At 41.5% G+C, this 20,966-nt stretch overlaps 2 protein-coding genes across 8 annotated transcripts in view; one reads left to right on the top strand and one right to left on the bottom strand.

Moving 5' to 3' along the window:
• Positions 1-20,966, bottom strand: part of MCF2L2 (MCF.2 cell line derived transforming sequence-like 2) — a 135,004-nt gene that overhangs the window by 69,771 nt on the left and 44,267 nt on the right. For all 7 annotated transcript variants that reach the window (XM_088523851.1, XM_088523853.1, XM_088523854.1 and 4 more), the window contains exons 11-15: positions 20,121-20,312; positions 19,088-19,279; positions 18,502-18,679; positions 9,753-9,856; positions 7,975-8,063 (exon numbers count right to left, since the gene is read on the bottom strand). In XM_088523851.1, coding sequence (XP_088379977.1) covers positions 7,975-8,063; positions 9,753-9,856; positions 18,502-18,679; positions 19,088-19,279; positions 20,121-20,312 — 755 coding nt within the window. The remainder of the gene's footprint in view (positions 1-7,974; positions 8,064-9,752; positions 9,857-18,501; positions 18,680-19,087; positions 19,280-20,120; positions 20,313-20,966) is intronic.
• B3GNT5 (UDP-GlcNAc:betaGal beta-1,3-N-acetylglucosaminyltransferase 5) lies at positions 2,495-4,039 on the top strand. Its single transcript, XM_010225575.2, has one exon. The coding sequence runs from the start codon at positions 2,612-2,614 to the stop codon at positions 3,734-3,736; it is 1,125 nt and encodes a 374-aa protein (XP_010223877.1). The 5' UTR covers positions 2,495-2,611; the 3' UTR covers positions 3,737-4,039.

Genomic DNA, 20,966 nt, shown 5'->3' with positions numbered 1-20,966 from the left:
CAGCCCCAAACCTAAAGGATGACTGTTAGTGCAAGTAGGCCATAGTTATGATAACAAGCGACTACAGCATTGGCACCTTCAATGAGAGGAGGTTTTTTGTGAGGGAGGAAGGTGTTACTCCTGCTTAAGCTTCATCAGTGCTGTTCACCTAAGTGATTTAAAACTCATTTGAAGGGCATGTTGCTGAGGTGAATCCTGAACAAATTCTGTCAACTAAAGGCTGATACAACTCTGCTAGAATGGCTGCTGCCTGATCTATATCTGGGGAAAGAAAGTTTAGACTTGTGGTTAGTTCAAGGAATGTCTTGACCTTTCTTTTTGGCATCTCTCACTCCTCTGGAGAGGGTGCTAAAGAGCTGCAAACTTACTCCCTCTTTTGTCCTCACTACCCCTCTACTCATAATTAAAGCTGTTTGTAAGGAGATTTTTCTCTAATTCTATGGGAACTTCCAGTGTTCTGTGGTATCTATAGAGGTTGACAAGCACTCCTATGCTTACTGAGGTAAGCTTGCTTCAAGTGGTTAAATAGATTGCCTTGGTCAACTGCTTTTAAAGAGCCCAAGAGGTTTAGGAGCAAGCTGGCATTTAAGCTGAGGCTGCTCCTTTTTTGCCTCAACTCTACCAAGATTGGTCGTTGCCAAATGTCTTGCGTGCAACCTTTCCTTATTTTCCATGTCAGCTCCTATGTGTGTCAATAAGTTCAGGTGTGCTTTGTAAACTGGGTAAGACATTGCTGCAGTGTTCATGCCAAGTTTACCTGGAGTTTGAGAAACCAGTGCCAAAGAAGCTATGCAGGGCTAGGGGGCAACAAAACTTATCACCACTTTTCAAGAAATAGTAGATACGTTCAAACCAATTCCTCCAAAAGGAGCAATCTGATACCTAGGTTTCTGTAACACCCCAGCTTCTTGCTTGTGTTTGTGCTCTGCAGCTGACACAGGAGTAAGCCTTGCAGTAGCGCACTATTGTAAAGCTGCTGAGTTTTTAACTTGGTGGAGGTGCATTGTTTAACTTCTATGTTTCCAAAATAAAAAGGGTTTAAACTGATACTATAAAAAGTGCTGGCTTGCTTCTATTCCCCAAACTGCCCATACAGCTTTTCTGTTTTGCACTGCCATGGGCAAGCCTTAGCTGCAGCAATCTGTGGTGCCCGCTTTGAACAGTGGGCCCCTTCCTTGCATTAGATGCAAAACCAGACTATCATACTGAGCTTTCTTCATTTAGGTTGTTTCCTCCCATTGCTGTCTAGTCACAAGACCTCAAATGGGTAAAACTCTCAAATGTTTGTTTTGCATGTAGCTATTAATGTAATAAAGGCAGCTCGTGCTCTCTTCCTTTTGTGTTTGTGTGCAGTGGCACTCAGCTAGCGGGGTGCCATTCTTCATGGTGGTAACCCTGAATATCTGGCTTGGAGTTCACCCTGGTTAGTCTCTGATTTTTTTTGGTAGTAGCTCCTCCTCTGGGCTAAATTGTCCTTGTTTCAGCTCTCCCATCTACTAAACTGACTCGAACTGAGTTTGCCAAACTGTTGGGCAAGAAGGTGCAACTTGGGCGTTACCCTGTGATATTTCTGTCTAATGCCAGGACTTCTGTCTGGGAGCGTTGGCATAGTTGTGCCAGAGGGACGGCCCAAGTAAGATTGGCTCCAACAGTTGGCAGCCCTGGCTGGTAGCTGACATGTAACGCGTAACTGTGACGTCTGTAACCCAAACTCCACTTCCTGCCTCATGCTGTGGGGGGAAAAGCACAGGCCTGAAGCTACTATGTTTGAGTACAGTCAATCAGTGCCTTAAAGGGGCTTTTTGTTAGGACAGGCACTGGCGGTGGCTGAGGTGGGGTGGCTGGGGCAGGGTCTCCCCAGGTGCTGCTGCCGCCTTCCCGCCCTTCCCCTCAGGGCGGTGGCAGGCAGGGCCGGCGCGCGGCCTTGTCCCTTCCTGCCTCCCTGAGGAGCAGGGGGTGGCTGCGGTGTCACCCCTCAGCCCCAGCCAGAGCAGCACCATCGCCTGGGAGGGCGGAAGGAGCAGGGTTTTCCTCTGTGATTACAGTGGGTTTTCTTAGGAAGTAGCCCTGTGCCCAAAGGGAAGCAAGTTCCCCTTCGGCAGCCTCCCTCACGCTTGTTGCGTGCCACGGGCAACGTGTTGTTACTTGCTGCCTGCTTTTTCTGAGGGGCAGGTGGGGATATCGGGACGGTCACTTCTGTTCACTGACAAAATGTGAAATTGGGTGAGGTAATGGCAGCTTGCTAACACTGTTTTCCCCCTCTCACCCTTCTTAAAACTTGTAGGTGATTGCTGCCGCAGAGGGAAGGCGCGAGACCTCTGTGTGGAAACGTTGCTGCCAGGATGCCGTAGAGGAGGAAGGCTGTTCCGCAGGGACCCTTCTCTGGAGCTGCCTGTGTGCCCCTGCTCCAGGGGAGACATGTTTGAGGAAGATGAGTTGTGAAACCCGCCATCGCGTCCGCTTTTACAAGGATACTGAGTGAGGGACGACGACACCATGCCTCACCATGGACGCTTGTCGTAAAGGGACAGCTCTGTCCTCCAAAACGGAAACGCGAGCGCTGTAAACACCGATCCTGAACGGGAATTGGGATTGCAGGAACTGCCTCAGAATGTTTGTTAATCCCAGGAGAGTCAGAAAATGCCAGTTTTTGCAGATCTTTGCCACTTGCTTTGTACTGTGTCTCATGATTTTTTGGGGGCCATTTGATAACAGCATTGTGAGCCATATGAAGTCCTATTCGTACAGATACCTCATAAATAGCTACAACTTTGTGAACAACAGCCTGTCTATCAGAAGGGATAACTTGGACAGGATAGCAAGCTACCAGTACTTGATCAACCACAAACAGAAGTGTTGGCAGCAGGACGTCCTTCTCCTGCTGTTTGTGAAGACGTCCCCCGAAAACCGTCATCGGAGGGACGCAATTCGACAAACGTGGGGTAATGAGAAGTATGTTCGTTCCCAACTTAATGCCAGCATTAAAACACTCTTTGCTTTGGGACGACCAATGGGAGCACAGTTGCAAAGAAAACTTCAGGTGGAAGACCAGCAATACAATGACTTGATTCAGCAAGACTTCTTAGACACTTTTCACAATCTTACTCTTAAATTACTCTTGCAGTTTAGCTGGGTGAATGCCTACTGTCCTCACGCCAAGTTCATCATGTCTGCAGATGATGACATATTTATCCATATGCCAAATCTTGTTGCCTATCTCCAAAGTCTAGCGCAGATGGGTGTCCAAGATCTCTGGATTGGCCGTGTCCATCGTGGATCCCCTCCCGTAAGAGACAAGAGTAGCAAATACTATGTGCCATATGAAATGTATCAGTGGCCCTCTTATCCAGACTACACAGCTGGAGCTGCCTATGTAATATCAAGTGATGTAGCAGCTAAGGTATATGAGGCTTCACAGACTCTTAATACAAGTCTCTACATAGATGATGTTTTCATGGGTCTCTGTGCCAATAAAATGGGAATTGTACCACAATACCATGTATTTTTTTCAGGGGAAGGAAAGGCTCCATATCATCCCTGCATTTATAACAAAATGATGACATCTCATGGACATGTAGATGACCTTCACCAGCTCTGGAAGCAGGCCACAGATCCCAATGTTAAGAGGATTTCCTCTGGGTTTTTTGGTAGAATATATTGCAAAATAGTTAATATTGTGCTTCTCTGTAAGTTATACTACGAGGACACATATCCTTGTTCAGCTGCATTCTCTTAATACTTGAATATCTGCATTGAAGATCCACTGAGCCAAAATGGAGCAACAACTCTTTAGCTGTTTATTCAAAGTCCGTGTAAATGTGGAAAGAGGTAAAACTAAAATGTGAATATCTTTTTGGGGGAGATGGAGAGGGTGGTCCCAAGTTCTGTCTGGAAACTGTTATTTGAATAGCTCTCTACTGTACTCCAGCTTCTGTGGCTTGTTCTTAGTCTTCAAGGGAGACAGGTCTGGATTAGGTGATCGTTAAATGAACTATAAATGGATTTGACTTCCAGACTTTGAAATTAATGAAAATGCTGGTTACTTTGAATTTTTCAGTCTTTCAGTGTAAGCTAAGCCCCGTTGTTTTTGTTGTTGCCTTTTTAAAAAGGGTGTATCAAAACGTAGAACTTTCAAAACAAGAATTAACTTCTGACACAAGGAATGGGACTACTACTTCAGTTTAAGCCAATGTAGAGTGGATAGAAATCTTGACCATTTCTAAATGTTATGTAGAAAATGACCCTTGATTTGTGTAACCCACAAGCAGTGCTGTAAGTGAAGACCTGCAACAACCTCATTTCTGAGCTCCCCAAGCCCCAGCAGTGGGAAAGTTGTGTTTGAGCACCCTCCAAGTTGGTTCTTTTAAGTAACATATATCCCCCAATTAGATTGGGAGTGAGCTTGAAAGGATCAAAATCTAGTTTACCTATGTCAGTGACTTTGCTAATCTTTCTCTGCCTTCTGAAAACTTGAAGCAGTATATTCAAATACTCTAATGTTTGATTAGCAAATAAGGTAAATCCTGTAAGAATATCTTTTAACACGGCTTCTGCTTTCCCACGTTTGTGGTTCTAATGGTGAAAGCCAAGCAAAAGTTTGTAACTGACTTTCCTTTCTCCAGAAATCTGGTTCGTTACAGCTTTTGGGAAGATGTGAATGAACTTAAAGAGCAAAACTTTGTGCCTGAGTTAACAGAGGCTATTTTATGCACTTCAGAAGTTTGACTTCACAATGAAGGGATAGGGAGATGGTGATCCACAGAAACTCAATACACAAATCAAAACCACTAACACTTTTTCAGAAGTTTTAAGCACAAGATGGTCTTTACAACCTCGAAATAGCTTGTACCAGAAAATCCCCCATCTTGAATAGATTTCAGTGTTAATCTTTACCTCTAAGATGAACCAAATGCTCTTGCGTTGTAAATTGGGATAAAACTAAGTGATACTGTGGTGCTGTGTAAGTCTCGTAAAAACAAGGTTCTGGAAGGACTGTGCTGCTTTTCCTTGCATCTCTAAGTGTCTTTACAGGCTCTTGGGATAGGTTGCTGATTGCCAAACCTGTGGTAGCTTTCAAAGTGGATACACAGGCCACCCAAGGTACAGTCAGATACTGCTTGGGAAGAGATTTGACAGGAATGAGTTTCAGGTGGACTGTGTCAGGAAACTGCTGCTTAGAGCTTGAATGAGTAATTTAGCATGTGGTGGTGACGAGCCAAAAGCTTGGAAACCAACAACCATCTGTCAGTTTTTTCTGGATCTATTGTGGCAGTATACAAAAACTGCAGGGGCAGTGTTTGATTTTAAGGTGTCTAACATTAGCCTTTTCTCCCCAAAGTTTATTGCTGTTCCTGCCGTGTGAGAGCAGTGAAGTGCCTAAACTGTGTCCTCTAACTTTATTTCAGAAACAGTTAAACTAAATGCTGATTTTAAGCTGTGAGTAGTAAACCTTGTTTAAAAAATTTCTACTACTCTTGAAGTTGTGCTAAGGTTGTAATGGTATGAATGGCTAATGTTAATTTAAACAAAATCCAGGAGTGAACTTGCTGCCTCTTCTCCAATCTGTCATTTCAGATGGCTGCTAGGTAGCTGCTAGAGTTAAGTGAAATATGTGACTTTCTTGAAGTGTGTGGGTGTTTTGTGCTTTTTTTTTGAGAAGGAAAAGAGTAAGCATCCACCATTCCAAAACCCAAATGTTCAGGATATGAAGAACTGACAAAAACTGCATACCCTCAGTGTCTAAATGATTAAAGTTATTATTCCAAAGAATACTTTAAAATATTCACATAAAAACAAATCCAACTTGTTATTGCCTAAGCAGATTGATTGCAGTACTGACATGATTAAAATAGAGCTATAATCAGCTTGTATAGAGAAATGAATATACATATAGAGAAGATAGTACTCAGCATTGAAGGTAAGTCTCCTTATCAGGTCTTTGATAACTTAACTTGTGACCCAAGTTGAATCAATAAGCTATATAGTGAGACTGCACTACATAATATACCTGTTCACTGTAGGAAAAGAATGTCCTTGTATGCAGTATATATATTTATCTAAAGTGTACTAAGACTCCAGTCCTTCCAGCATGAGTAGGCATTGGCATTTTGGGGTTTTGACTCATACAAGCAAAGCTAAAGTGCTTACATTTCTGTGGCATAATTACCTAGCTACCATCTAAAATGCTGCTTAAATTAAATAATAGCTTGATATTAAATGAAAGTCACTTCTGACCATTGAAATACTTTGTTTTACAGCTAGTTTGAGGGGGTTTTGTTCATTTGGATTGTTTCTCCATCTTAAAAGGGCCTTGATGTTTGTAGTTTGCATTTGACTTTGCGGCAGTGAATTCCAAGAAAAGCATGAAGGCACTCCTTCCAAAGAATGGAGAAGCTAGAGAACTTCTTACTTTTGGTTGTGAACACTGGTGTAGGATTTGTACACCTTTTTCTGGAAATGTTTTCTTTTAACAAGAGTTATGGTTGGTGCTCTAATGCAGGGCTGTCAGGTTTTACTTCTACAAATAAAACTATCAGCCTGAATGGTCACTCCTCATTAACAGTTTTGATGTTGTTGCACAGCATGTTTAATTCTAAAGTTGTTTTTACCTGTTTGGTTTGCATCAGTTTCCCTTTGATATTACTAATTTTTATACAGAAGTATGCAATATTTATTCTTAAACTTTGTTCTGTACCACAAAAGATAATTGTTTTGTAAAACTTGTTTTGAATAAAAACTTTTTTTATTTACCAGCTTTTTGGTTTTCTTTTTAAATCTATTGTTGCATTGTTTGTAGCTGACAGTTACTGCTCTCTGCTTTTTTTTAACTTTAACTTTTTAAACCTTTTATGATAATTAAGGCTTGAAACCTTCCTTTGTGTGAACTTGAACCAAACCTGTCCTGGAACAAAATGCAAAATAGGTGTTTCCAAGAGGAGGGAAAAGAGAACATTTTTTTTCCTTTCTTTCCAGTCCAAAGTTGTAAGAAAAAATGCCAAATATTAGAAGCTTAATTGGTTAATGTTTAATTCCCAAATTCAAATACTCTGTTCAAATACACATCTTTTGTAAAGGGCAGGGAATTAATTTGCCTTCTTTCTAAATAAACTATTTCAAATTGAATTTGGCCTAGTTCAAAAAACTAGCTGTTGGTGTGCTGGGCAGTACTTTTATTGCAGTGTTACTTCTTATAGGGTACATGAACACCTAAAAGACCCTTAAAACTCAGTGAGGTGCATTTTTATGTCTCAGATCAGTTCATAATACTGAAGCCAACTAGTTTTTTATAAACTTTTTGCAACTTCAGGCAATACCTGGGTGAACTAGTGGTGTGGCTTGAGTATAAATTCATCGTCTAAATTAAGGTGAAGAAGAAAATGAAGGAAGTAGATGGAGCTGGGTCACAGGGTTGGGTTTGGGGATTGTGTTGGGTGTGTTCAGGGGGCAGGTGGGTGGGTGTTTGGGTTGGGTTTTAATTTGGGTTTCCTCCTGCTTGCATGGGAGGCAGTGCAGCCCAACCAGGACTGGATGTGCCTGGAACCTTTCTTACACTGTGACTTTAGGCCTTTAGTGGTAGAGGACATTGTTCAGTGTCTCTTCCTCAAAGCTTTGGGAAGAGAAGACAGCAGGACTAGCATGTGTAGTTCAAAAGCAGGAGCTCCTCAGAAGCAGATAGTCAAATACTGCATTTCTTAAACACAAGACTTTTTGATACACATGTAATTCACCAAGACATTGTAAGGCTGAGTCTAATGAATTTTCTGAAGACTGATTTCTCACACCCCCTTCCTAAAACTTCTAACACCAAAAAGGCAGAGGGTGGCACAAAACCCATAAATCCTGCATAAATGCATGGTTATAAGCATTGCAGTGACTTTGTTGCATGTATCTGTTAACTTCAAAGAGGTGGTTGAGCCTGTGCTGTAAATGTAAGTTTTTGCATTTTAAGGCAGCCAGAAATGGGCCTGGTCCTACCTCCTCCTCGTCGACAGGTTCTCATCGCTTTCGCTCATCACCAGCACCCTGCTCGACCCTCCTTGGCTCGCTTCATGCATCACTTCAATCTGAAAGGAAAGCACACATTAAAAGTAAGGAAGTTTAATTGCTGATGCTCTGATTTGTTAATTATTTTTTAAAAATAGATCCTAAACAGTCAATGGTGCAGGAATGTTAACAAAAAAAAGAAAGAAACCCACACTTTTAGAAGTGCAAGTGCTGTGCCTACAACAGAAGGGAAAGATGGGGGAAATATATATTGCAGTTTATAAAATAGACCTAAAAATGAATGACTGTATTTTCACAAAGCCTGTACCATTCTGTGGTATACACCTACTTGGGAGGGTGGTAAGTGGTCACTGCCAGTACTGATGAGTCCCAAAGTCAGCCTTCCCTTTGGGTTTCAACAAAGGTGAGACCAACCTTGTGTTTCTAATAACCAGATTTTAGCCTCTGCTTATTGCCAAAACTGTAGGCTCTTTTGGCCATTAAAAAAATCCATTTTTGCTTTCCAGCTTTAGGGAAATAAAATATATGAGCAAGCAAAGGCTACATTTAGCAGAGGAGTTAGGTGCAAGTATCTTGCACTTTTTTTCTTAATGCTTATATCAAAAGATAAAATTAAATGTAGGATCATGCCAGATAGAGATTTGATGCACTTTTTCCTTTCAGTCCTTTGGGGTAACACTACACCCCTGCCTGACACCTTCCTCTTCCCCAGGAAAAAAACCAAATAACTCCTTCAAACAGCTGATTCTAATGTGGAATATTTGTGCTGACAGGATTAAACTGCTATAGAATGTAGTGCAGCAGTGTGTGAGTGTTACTGGTTTAACCATAAAATAAGAAAGAAGTGAGAACATACGAGGGTTGTTCTGTGAACTGCCCTCAATAGCGCTTTTTGCCAATCTCATAAGATGCTGCCCTAAAGAGCTGATAATATGAATGGTTAAGGTAAGAGTAAGGGAAGAGAGGCTGCAAGTTTATCAAAGCAATATTGTTATTTTAAAGGTTGTGAGTGGCACTGTGTGTGTTCTGCTTTATGTAATTCTTTATTTATTCTACTTACTTTTGGTAATCTTGAAATTAAAGTAGATATTGGCAAAGTAGAAGGTACTCTTGAAATTAGATATTGGCAAATTAAATAGATATTAGCAAAGTTATGACATACATCCATAGCACAGAAACATGCAGACTACACCCTCAGTGGGATTCCTGCTACCTCTCTGCAAAAGTATGTTTGCATGGTCTAAAAGCAAACATTTGAAATAAGCACAAATGAGGTGTTGCCTGCGTTTGACAGGTTTTTCTTGTTTTTGACCACACAGCAAATAGGTAATTGTGGATTTTTTGTTTTCTTTTTTTTTTTCTCTGTTTGCAGGTTCATTTTTAAGTATTACATGAGCATCCTTTACTACTTTGGGTAGAAATTGTCCTTGAAAGAAAATACTTGAAAAGGGAAAACATGTATAACTTTGTAAAATTCTGAACATAATACATCTTAACTTAAGAGGAGTTGGGAAATTATGCCTGTTTTGGGAACAAAATGATGCATGGTATGAGGAAGAAGGGACACTGGATCCACTTTAACGTGTTATAGTTGGATGTTCTCCCTGCATTTCCCCTTTCATCCTTTGGAAGTGATGTCTACTTGTTTTTCCGCACAATTGTTCTTAATTATAAGCATGTTGACCTTAATTTAACTATTTTGTGTTCTCTCACAATACAGAACGTCCCCAAACCGATGATATTCCTACCTTAATTCCGCCTTTAGTCTTTTTAACATTTTTCTTTTTTGATAACTCGACCTCGGAGATGGACTTTGGAGGGCAGGAAATTTCTGTAGACCTCCTATTGGTAGCTAAAGGAATCAAAGAGAAAGAATCATTAGAAAACCTGGGCTAAGAGGTGGAAAACCTAGTTCCCAGGGAAACTGGATTGCTTTTGAATGGGAAAGATATGGATAGTATCAAGAGATTCATTTAAGAGCACAGTGAAAGCCTTTAATAAATACACTTATGTGTTGATCGATTTTAGAATGACCCTGTCATTTAATTTACTTGTTTCTGCATTAAAAATAAGCACAAGCTCCCCAAATGATGTGCAGTTAGAAGGATATAAGATACTGGCCTCACCAACAGTGACAACAGAACATTTCTCTACCCTTAGAAATGTGTTTTCAACTGCCTTCCCATACAGCTAGGGAAAGAATTAAGATAACTCATCTCTTTTTTTTTTTTCTCCTGAATCTTCCCGTTTTCACAGCATGCCGAATCCCACAGGGAGTTGGCACTGTGCACGTCATGCCTGTTACCTCCTCACAATAACTCCCTTTTAGAAAGTTGCTGCAACGAAACAGCCAAGTCTGGCAGCCACCAGTGGCTGTGGGCAACTGGTAGAAGGTGCTGCTGGTTCCCAGGCCTGAGCTGAAACGCAGATGTCGATGCTATTTGGTTCCCCCATCACTCCTTACTAGACTGTGCAGCAGGGGGGTGGTTCTGGTTTTGAGTGCTGCTCTCAATAGATGCCTTCTACAAAAGAAAGCTTTTCATGAAGTAATTGCTCTCTCAAAGATATTGTTATTCCACCCTTAAAATGCTGTACTGACATGTGGAAACAAGGAAAAGACAGACAAGATGCAACAAGTATAAGCTATTTGTCCTTGTGGTTGTGTTTTTTCATAAGTTTCCAATTTATCGGAAGAGGATTTCTACCTTTCTACCAATCTTCATGGACTATTTGATACATTTTCAAATGGGCACTTTTACCTTTTTTTTTTTTTTTTTTCCAAAGAATCCTCAAGTAAAGTGCCAATAGGCATCGGTAAAAACACTGTTTTCAGTGTTAGTGCATCCCGATGATTCTATTTAGCCCTAAAGTCTTATCTACCAAGACCTTGACAAGACTCAGGCTGTGATCATACATATCACACTGAGAAATGTTATCCTCTAATGCATCTCCTAACTATAGCCTATCTTTATCTTGAAAAATAGAAATGTCAAAAACAAAAATCCCTATTTGATTTAAAAAAAGACATTATTTCATATGCACCTGCCCACACCTACCAAGTTTCTAATCAGTCTTTTTCTTTTTCCCTTAGAATTCCTGGATAGCCCAGAAATGCTGTCAATATCCAGTGACCCTACGTAAATCTGGGTTCAGTCACTTGGATTGTTTTACAAAGCCAATCCCAGAGTCTGATATGTGCTGAACATGTGTTATTAAAGGGAACAGAGGCAGAGGAAATAACTTCAGGAAACATAAGTTGGTCTTAGAACAGCACAGTCAGCAATACCGAGTAAGTTGTTTGACTATCCATTAGTCAGAAAGGTTTCTAGCTTGAAGGGATGATTGATGCAAGTGTGAAATACTGGCTAAAAGCAGTCAGCAGAAAAATGAGGAAATCACGACTTTAATGTCTGGACTGTGACTTAAAAAAAATCAAAAAGCTCCAGCTGATCTAAGGAAAGAGAGATGTTTGCAGTGAAAGGTGATGCATTCACAAGAAGCCCACGCACAGATGCTCCTTGATCCAGCAAATTGCACAGGACAATTTTCTAGCTTTTCATCTTGGCTTCATCAGCATGATGGATTCCAGAAGGAAGGAGGCAGAGGCAAGATAAGGACCAAATCAAATCCGACTGCCTGCATTTCAGGGAGGGGAATTTGGTTCACACTGACACAGCAAACTCACTCCCACCGATTCGATCCTGAAGTGAATTCAAAGCAGGGAACTGGCAGGCCCATATCCAGAGACTGCTGCGTGTCACTGTATTTCAAGAGCTCCTAGAGACCTTTAGGAAGAAACAGCCGTAATACCTGCCAGTTATTACTGCAGTAATTACCGTGGAACGGGAAATATTTCAAAAGGGAAACTTCAAGTATCCCGTGAAATTGCCAGTTTCAAAGTTGTTTCTGCACTGAATGTCTGAGAAAGCTGTAATGAAGGTTTCACTGCCTGTCCTTCAAGAAAATGTAACAACTGAAAAACATCTACTGAAAGGCCAATGGCAGAGGCTGCAAAACTGTCTACCGGTAAGGTCTGCACGGATGCAGGACTGTTTGCATCCTCTTGCTTTGCAGCACATCATATCCTCTGCATAACAAGTATTAAAAGATTTTATTTTCAACTGGACAATATTTGCAATTGCTCAGTGTGGCTTTTAAAGATCGTTAAAGGATTTTGTATGCAGAAGCAGCGTTTTTATTGTAATTGATAATTTATTGATAATTTGATATTGATATTAATATAATAATATATAATAGTTATAAAATATATAATTATAATTATATATAATAATAATATAATAATAATAATAATAAATTGATATTTATTGATAATTACAGCAAAGCAACATTTGGGTTTATTGCTTGCATTTACCTGGAGCACCACTTTGCTTCTCCAATGTGACTTTGATGCTGCTTTTCTAGTTTTCTATGAATAAGTTGCACAACAAAGACAACATTATGGTTTATCCCATCACTTATCCCCATAACCCCCAGCAGTGGCAATATGGGCAGTGCTGTCCCTGAAGCTGCTAGGAAAGGAAACAGGCTCATGTGCTTGGAGTTGCTTTGTAGCCTCTCCAGCACTCCGGGGCAGAAATAAATTTAGTAAGGAAAACTGCTGTGCTGCTTTGGGGGGAAAGCTTTGTTTCCAGCCATTTCCCCAGCCTTGGGGAAACACAGGAGCAGACAGGATGTCCCTGACGTTCATCTCTCACCAGACTGCATCACACAGAGACGAGGGGCAGGCAGAACTGCGTGCAGTGAGAGCAGCTTCCAGGTGCTCGGTGACAGCTGGGTGAGTCCATCTGGGCAACCGGGCTCAAATTTGCTCCTCCTGGAGCAAACATAACTCAGCAGCTGGCAAAAGACAAGGACTCCGTGGTCAGGGATTACGATACCCACCCTGCACTTGCAAGGTGAATATTCGAAGCATGCAAGCTTCGAAGAATAAGCATGGAAAGGAGTAGTCTGCGCCACTCTTAATTGGGGCTTGGTGCCCCACAGGATCATGCTTGGGAGATAATGACTTAATAGAGACTTTGAGTGCTGGTGATGACAAAACCACCTGCTTGGGGAGCCAGAGAAGCTCCAGAGCATCTAAGGTTCAGCATCAAGCAACTTGACAAAAAGTCTTTTCCATTCTTAGGCAATATAATCTATACTTGTGTGTTCTAGCAATTGCTATCAAATCCCATGAAAACCTGCCCATATAAGAAGAGGAGAGCGAGGCCTGCTGTACATGGAATATTCTTCTGTAAGGAGACAGACTGTTCGGTTTGCTCAGACTTGGCCGAACACAATAGCAGCCCTACAAACACAAAATTAAAAGCATCTTTTCATTCTCTCTGCTTCTTTTATAGAAGGATCTTGAGCTACAGAAACTGGTGGTTTCCCAAGAACCATTAATAGAAATCACATTCGCAGCCTTTTCTGAGTCAGCTAATGTCTCTGCTGCTTCACTTCCCCTGCACACATCCCCAGACACTTGCAAGATATTCTGCTTTTATCCTCTATCCAGATGTTCCTGGTTAGTGAGTGTTATGCATTAGTGACTGTGAGGAATGCTGGAACAGATCCAATGAGCAGTCACATACACTGGAGTGAGATGGAACCAGTTTGGGTTTTATTATTTGATGGACTGCAAAGGCTCCAGCTGTGTTGCCCCATGTGAAGTTCATGTTCCAGGCTGGCTTTCCCGCATGCCTGCAGTGTGAGTCATGGGTTTCATGCTAAACATGTTACTTGCCTAATGAGCTCACAGAAATGTCAACTTCTTGCTCCTGTATTTCACATTTATGCTGCACACAAAAGAAATCCCCGGGTGAACATTTTATAGCACTCAGAATACAAGAGATGCCAAAGGTAAAGCTACATGTGGAACGCTGGTTTTGCCCCCTTCCTCCTCCTGCTAGGGTATCTTGATAAAACATCAAGCACACATACTATTTTCTCTCCCTAAGGACCTCTGCTCGATTCAGTGCATGGAATCAAAACACCTACTTTATGAACAGCTATTCACTATTTCGATTTATCTGCAATTTTCCCTGGGGGACCAGAGCCTTACTATCTGTATGCTGTTCCGAGCCCTGCTCTGAAAATAATTGGCTTTTTTTTTTCTTGCTTCACAATACTCAGAGGTAACAGATGTTATCATACCTGCCGAGATCTCCAAATTTCTCAGACAAAACCAGAAAAGAAACCACTAATTTGGAGGACCAACCTGACATCTTTAGAACTGAGTTTTCAGAGTTTCAGAGGGCTGTGCTTCACACGCTCAGGAGCGCCCGCCTGCCCGCTCTGATTTCACAGCCTTTCACAGTCCTTTTGATGGAGATTTTTTTTTTAATTTAGCGATACAAATTATTAAAAACAAAACTCCCAAAACTGCACTAAGTTGACTCACGTTAACACCCACACGGGTATTTAGCAGGGTTGGAAGCTTCTGCCCTGCAGTGCCAGCTTCTCTTCCCCATGCAGAAGGGGCAAAGCAGCAGGAGGAACTGTGACCTGGGGACACCCGAACCCCTCTGAGCGGGGGCTGGTACCGTGGTCCCTTTGCTCCCTGGCCATGCACTTCTCTCCCCTCTTTTTTGTCAGCACTGCTCTTTAGGCAACTGCATGAGGAGGCTGTTCAGGGAGCTGGGCTAACCAAAACCTGGCCAACCAGACAAAAAAATCCCATGCTGGGGGTTTTCAGTTCCCTCCTTTGCTCCCTCCAGTTATGTGACCGTAGGTTTTGACACAAGAAGTCAGAAGAACCCTGCACTGGGGGCAAGAAGAGGGGAGAACAGGAGCCTGACGCTGCCCTGCATTAAGAGGGGCAGAGCTGCCGCGGGATCATATTCAAAGGAAACGCAGCGGGCTAAGAAACACTTTCTTTTCTGTAGGCTTCACATTTTTGCTGACAGCAAAGGAAATGAGACTCCAGGAGCCAAAGCGCAGCAAGTTCACACACAGCCAGGGTGCAGGAGCTGAGGCTTTGGGGGTTGCTTTTTTCGCAGGCTTTGCTAATGCTGCTATATCTGGGCACTTTAAAAAAGGACAAAACTACTTGGTATTGCTCTTGCCACAAGGGTAACTAAAACAAAAAGATTTTCCAAGTCTGAGGGGCATGAACTGTATATTGTCAAAGTTTTCCAAGAAAACGTCAGGTTTAATCAGATACCCTTTGGGAAAGTTTCATTCCACAGAGTTGAAGCCTGGCAGGATTACCAGCAAATGAGAACAGAGAAATGCTAATTGCAGCCAGCACTAAGAGCTTATATTATCCTGTATGGCTCCGTGGATTATCCCACTGCGCTTGACAACCCATAGTCACCACGAGCCTGCATGGACTGTGGGGGCCTGTGCCAATTCCCCGCAGCCAAGGAGCTTTGTGCAGAAATGCAGCTCACAGACACGTAACCAAAGCTACCTGTTACATTAGAAGGGAACTTCAGTGAAGAACTTTCCTCATCAGGTGCCATCTCTTTCCCTCCAGCACACACAGGGACAAGTTTTGCCATTAGTTGTATTCATGCAGCTCTTGCTAGGCATAAACAAACTTCTCAAAGTGCCATATATATGACTTTAAAGATTTTCAAAGCATTTGCTACTGAAACAATAGCAGAGGTTTTTCTGGGTTGATCTGTGAATATTTAATCAGATTCCCACAGATAAAATTCCCACCAAATCCAATTGGCTTCATCTGCAAATCAATGGGGATCATGGTAGTTCTAGTCCTGGTTTTACAGTGCTGGACAGGCTCCTTCCTGGGGAATTCACAAATGCATTTGGGAAGCAAAAAGCTTCAAGCAAAAATGGGATGATTTTAAAGTGTTGCCTCAGAATTTCCAGTTCCACAGAAAGGCATTTGGTGCAACCTGCACGAGGAAAAGGTCCCGGGGCAGCTCTGAGCTGCTGCTCTGTGGATGTGACTAAGGTAAGAGCCTGCCAAGGTTCCTGTGGGGCACAGCCCCAACAAACTGATGATCATAATCATTTCCCTTGGTAGAAATCTGTCCTGTATGTAGGATCAGCTCTGCACGTGTGCACCCATGTCTATTTACATGCAAAAGAAAGTGTCTCACATTTACATTAGCAAAAGGTTTCCTGCTTGAGTTTTCACACCTTTTAAGATCTTTCATTAGCACTTTGAATTGCATTGAATTTTCCCTGCCATTCCTTGTTAGGGAAATGGAGAATTAACAAGATAGAAACAAAACAAAACAAAATTCACAGATAGCTGCTGCCCTGGTGTTGTTATATGGGCAAGAGCCTTTTTTCTGGACACCTGGTTCTGTTGACCACATTTTATTGCCTTTGCCTGTTTCCTTCTTCACCTAGCCTAGGAACATGGTAGTTACCTGCTGCCTGTTCCTGTTTCATAAGATTTTACCAATATACAGGTATGTCCCGGGTCACAAATAATAATGAGTTACAAAATCTATTCCAAGAAGGCAATCTCAGCCTCTTACTTTTTTTTAAAGACTATGCCCAGTAAATTCTCCCCATATCTAAACCCTGACTGCAGACTGTGACGGAGGCAGTGGGACTTCTGCGTTCGTGCAGAACCCACTGGTACTATCCCAAGAGTCAGAGAAGAGCTATGCTTCCCATAAAGCAGCTGTGCATGGTTACTATTTAACACAAACGCATCTTCAGAGAAAATTAATGGACTACAATATGTAAATTGTTCTCAGAGAGCTTGAAAAAGAAGAATGGGTAAGTGTGAGCCTAGCTGTGGATGAAAGGCACAGAGGAAAGTCCAGTAGAGGGTAGCTTCAAGAAGAACAGATTTTCACAGCCTCATTTCCAAGGCTTGGAATAGGACTCAGTGTCCCTGTTTCTACTCCCAGCCATATTTCTGACTCAGGCTGTGAAAGCTCTTTCACAAATCACTTGCTCTGTGCTCCAGCTTCCTTTCTGCAAAAGAGAGGTCATAACAGCTCCCAGAGCTACTCCAGCGCTGGGAAGTGCTCTGGCTATTAACTACTACTGAAGGTAACAAAAGTTTAATAATAAATCTGCAGGTGCTCAAAAATGGCAAGAAAAGTTGACAAAACAGAAGTTCGAGAAACACAAGCACAGACACTGCATGACCAGAACCACCAGACTTAGCTTTTAGCCTAGAGGTAAAATTTCACAATTGCTGAAGGTCACTCTAAACCCATGATCCCACCTACAGAGACGAGTTCTGAGCAACTTGATCAGTTCTGAAATCAGTGCTGCGTTGAGCAGGTGATTGCAACAGATGATCTTCAGAGTTCCCTAAATTTTCCTAGCTCACACAACAGAAAAGTAACTGCTTTTTCTTAGTTAGTTCATTGAATTTTCACAGTGAAACAAAAATCACACAGCTACTTGATTCCTAATGACATTTGAAGAGGGAAACATATGGCTGGAGGATGTGGGCAGCAAAGCAAAACTTGAAGAGCACTGTGGTTTTAGCTTGCCTTAAGACACTAGTAAAACCACACTTGAGACAACTGTATTTTTTAGAACACCACTAGCCAGCATTGATACATTTTGGGGAAAAAATGCGGTTATTGTGAAGCGGGCAAGAGAGCTGGAAACAGATCATCTTCCTTGGCCACAGAGAATGAGACCTGGGAAGTGGAGAGGGACAACAGGAACGTTTGTAAGAGCATGTGATAAAAACTCAAGAAAGCAAAAGGGTTGGGTTACTGGCTTGCCTGATTTTCCTGATGAGAAAGCGAAGCTTAATGCATGGTCCTCATGCACATCAGTTTACTCTTTCAAGGCTTTCTGATAAATGTTCCCCTTTTTTTAAAAAAACCCTACGCTTCTATTTTCAAAAATCTTTTAACCACGTTTGCTGAAAAGAGAAAACCCCTTCCCAGGCCTGCGGGTTGGCCTCCAAGATGCACTATTTTAAACTAGCTTCACCCACGTTCTTTTTACAGAGAACAGTTATTTTAGCTAAAGGCACATGCTAACTTAAAATTTGAAACTTTCTGTAAATTCCTAACAGGCAACGTTCAAATTTTATGGTTAGTAAAGGACGACACCAGATGATGAATAAATATTTTCTTAAGAGGAAAGTAAAAGAACAGGAAATCACACGGATGAGTCAATGTCACTAATTATACCTTCATTAGTCTTTGTATTATCTGATTGATATTGAGGTTATTGAGATCTTTTAAAGCCAATTATTCACGTTACAATACAGGCAGTGTAAAAGATGCTTACTTTATACACTTGCCTGCAACTAACCTGTTACCGGTTTTCCAGAAAGAATTAGTTGTATAAGATATATTAAGAAATAGCATAGGAATGCACTCTGCAGACTGGGCCTAGGATGAAGAGCCTGAAATGTTTTTGACTCACCTTTGTATGCTTGCAGCAATAGATACTCCACATTCATTTTTCATGTCTGGGCCTACCAAGGCCGACATTGAAAATCAAATGCAAGTTTTCATTCTGATGACAAAAACTAAGCATGACCATGGGGACAAAACACGGGTGTGTGTTTGAAAGCAGCTGCATGGCACGTACCTACTCCGGCTGGTCTAGTCGTCTTTGGTGATCCTCGCTTTGGGGAAGACTCGGGATGTGGGGCAACGGGTTGCACTGGCCGAGTCTGTTTGGCTGCCAACTTCTTCAGACTCACTTGTCTCTTGTCAAACATTTCTTGTACATCTTCCAGTTTCTGTAGTATCCTTTGGGCATTGGCCTAGGGAAAGAAAATGCAAACAGTAGATAAATGCCAGTGCTAGATTCAGAAAGGACTTCTGCACCCACCACTCACACAAGGTGCACTAGCTGAAGACCATGCTGTGTTACTTCAGTGTTAACACAGCCCATGCACTCTTCACAGACCTCACTTCACCATGTGAAATGATGCCTCATGCAGTCTTTGCAGCATTACCCTGAAGAAAAATCACTTGTGTGTTCTGGGACTACTCCCATGTGTAAAAGGTATCATCCCCACTGCTCACCTCAGTGCCCTATAATGCTTCACTATCAAAAGAGGTATGTTTGAGCACACTCAAAAAGCACAAGCCACTGCTCTGTCACGTACAAGTGAAATGCAACTTTGAAATTCTACCTGAATGCATGCATTCAGTCTGAGGTGTTTTACCTTTATTTCTGGGGTGAGGATCATGTCAAACTGATTATAGAACTCTTTAGGGTTAGACAACTGGTGTTCCTTAGCTGTCATCAGGAACTTCTCAATTTCAACGAGTGCAGTTTCAGCTCCCTCTTGTGACTGGCATTTGTCCACAGCTTGGGAAGCTAAGAGGTAGATTCCAGCTTCGCACCACTGGCTTGCCTTAAAGAAAAAAGGGGACAACAAGGTATCCATCATCACTGACAGCCCATGTTGGGAAATGTTGCTTCTACCTTATGAAATATTAATTTGCCCTTATAACTCACTAAGAGGAATGAATATTACTTCATAGCACTCAACAGCTCCTGGCCACAACTCACACCACCTAACAACATAGAGCAATAGTAAATCGAATTCAGGTCTCATGGGATAGATGGCCCCCTAACATGTAAAGCAATAATAATGAGATTCTGAGCAAGAAAGTGGAGTGTTACTATGATTGCTGCAAATCGAAACTTTCAGCTATGCTATCTCATTTCAGTGTCACAAACTGATGCTGCGTGCCACATTTCAAAGCCACACAATTATCTAAAAGTCAAAGTGGATATTTGAACTGAATCAGAACTCCCCCAAACTTCTTAGGTCTAAAATTTGGTTAAAAATGATCGAAAGAAGGTAGTCTCAGAATTTTTCTGGTAATTCCTGTTTCAGTTTTGGCTGCAATAGCATACAGACACTCAGCATTTTAGCTTTCTATTCTAGTCAAATCACAAAAAGATGAAAGCAACTGAACTAGAAGAAAACTGTTTTTAAGCTCAGAATATGTGTTTGGTTCTTCTTTCAATTCTTCCTTAATTTTATATCCCACTTCTTACTGTTTTAGGACCACATTTATGAGAAGCTACAGCTACAGTTTTCATAGTAGCAGTTTCAGAATGAAATGGAGAAAAAAGGAGTAAAACCTATTTCCCTTCATCCAAATTACCCATGCATCCATTTTCAGCAGAACCTTACCAGGAATGTTCACTGAGAAGACTCACTCACCTTACTTATGTTCGCTTACCTTATCTAACTGCTTATGCAGTTCAAGAGACTTCCCCAAAATATCATATTTTTTCTTGGTTTCATTGGTAAAGTCATCACAAATACGCCTGAGTTCAACACACTTTGGTCTAATGGAGTCAACTGCATAATGGTTGTTTTGGATGAGCTGTTCTCCATGAAGAGCTAGAGATTGGGCCTTCTCCAAAGGTTCCTATGAAATTAATAAGGAACAAATAAAAGTTAGATCTTGAAGGGACTAATAACAAGAACCCACCTTTGCAAACCCTGGTATAACCTGGAGCTAGAGATGTGGAATATTCATTTAGCTGATGGCTCTTACTTTACACTTGCATTGAAGACCACGTCGCAACTGTTAATGAGTATTCCTAGTTGTTTCCAGGGCAAAGTCAAACTAAGTGAGTTTAAACGATTTGTGACACTCAATCATCTGCTCTTCTCAGCTATTATGAACTCCATGCTGGACCCTTGTAACTACAGAAGAACTTCTTCATTTCACAGAAGGCAAAACATGATTTTAAACTAGATCACCTTTTGTAAGTTGTCCGTCTCAGCTGACTAAGAGCTGCCCCTGATAGCATGAATATCAAATGGAAGAAAAGGTTTTAAGGGTATGTTGTGAACAAATCTCGATTAAGAAACACCTAACCATGTAGTAGTTACTTTTCTAAACAGGGGAACATATGTCTTTGTTTTTCACACTGGAGATACTCATATATGAAGTTTTTTTTCTGTGAAGTTCCCAATAACCCCAAATGATATTATTTTTCACTTGCAATTATCAGATTTCCAATGTTTTTTTTTGTTTTTTTTTTTTAATTTTTCAAGATATGTTTTGGAAAATGTT

Source organism: Tinamus guttatus, unplaced genomic scaffold (assembly GCF_059628265.1).
Source record: "Tinamus guttatus ecotype Peru unplaced genomic scaffold, ASM5962826v1 Tinamus_guttatus_pri_ptg000198l, whole genome shotgun sequence".
Taxonomy (NCBI): domain Eukaryota; kingdom Metazoa; phylum Chordata; class Aves; order Tinamiformes; family Tinamidae; genus Tinamus; species Tinamus guttatus.
Note: the sequence above shows the minus strand (reverse complement) of the source record. Positions and strands in the feature narration are given on the sequence as shown.

What these genes read in the sequence shown, in the direction of transcription:
- B3GNT5 (XM_010225575.2), top strand. Translation starts at nt 2,612, where the DNA reads ATGTTTGTTAATCCCAGGAGAGTCAGAAAATGCCAGTTTTTGCAGATC.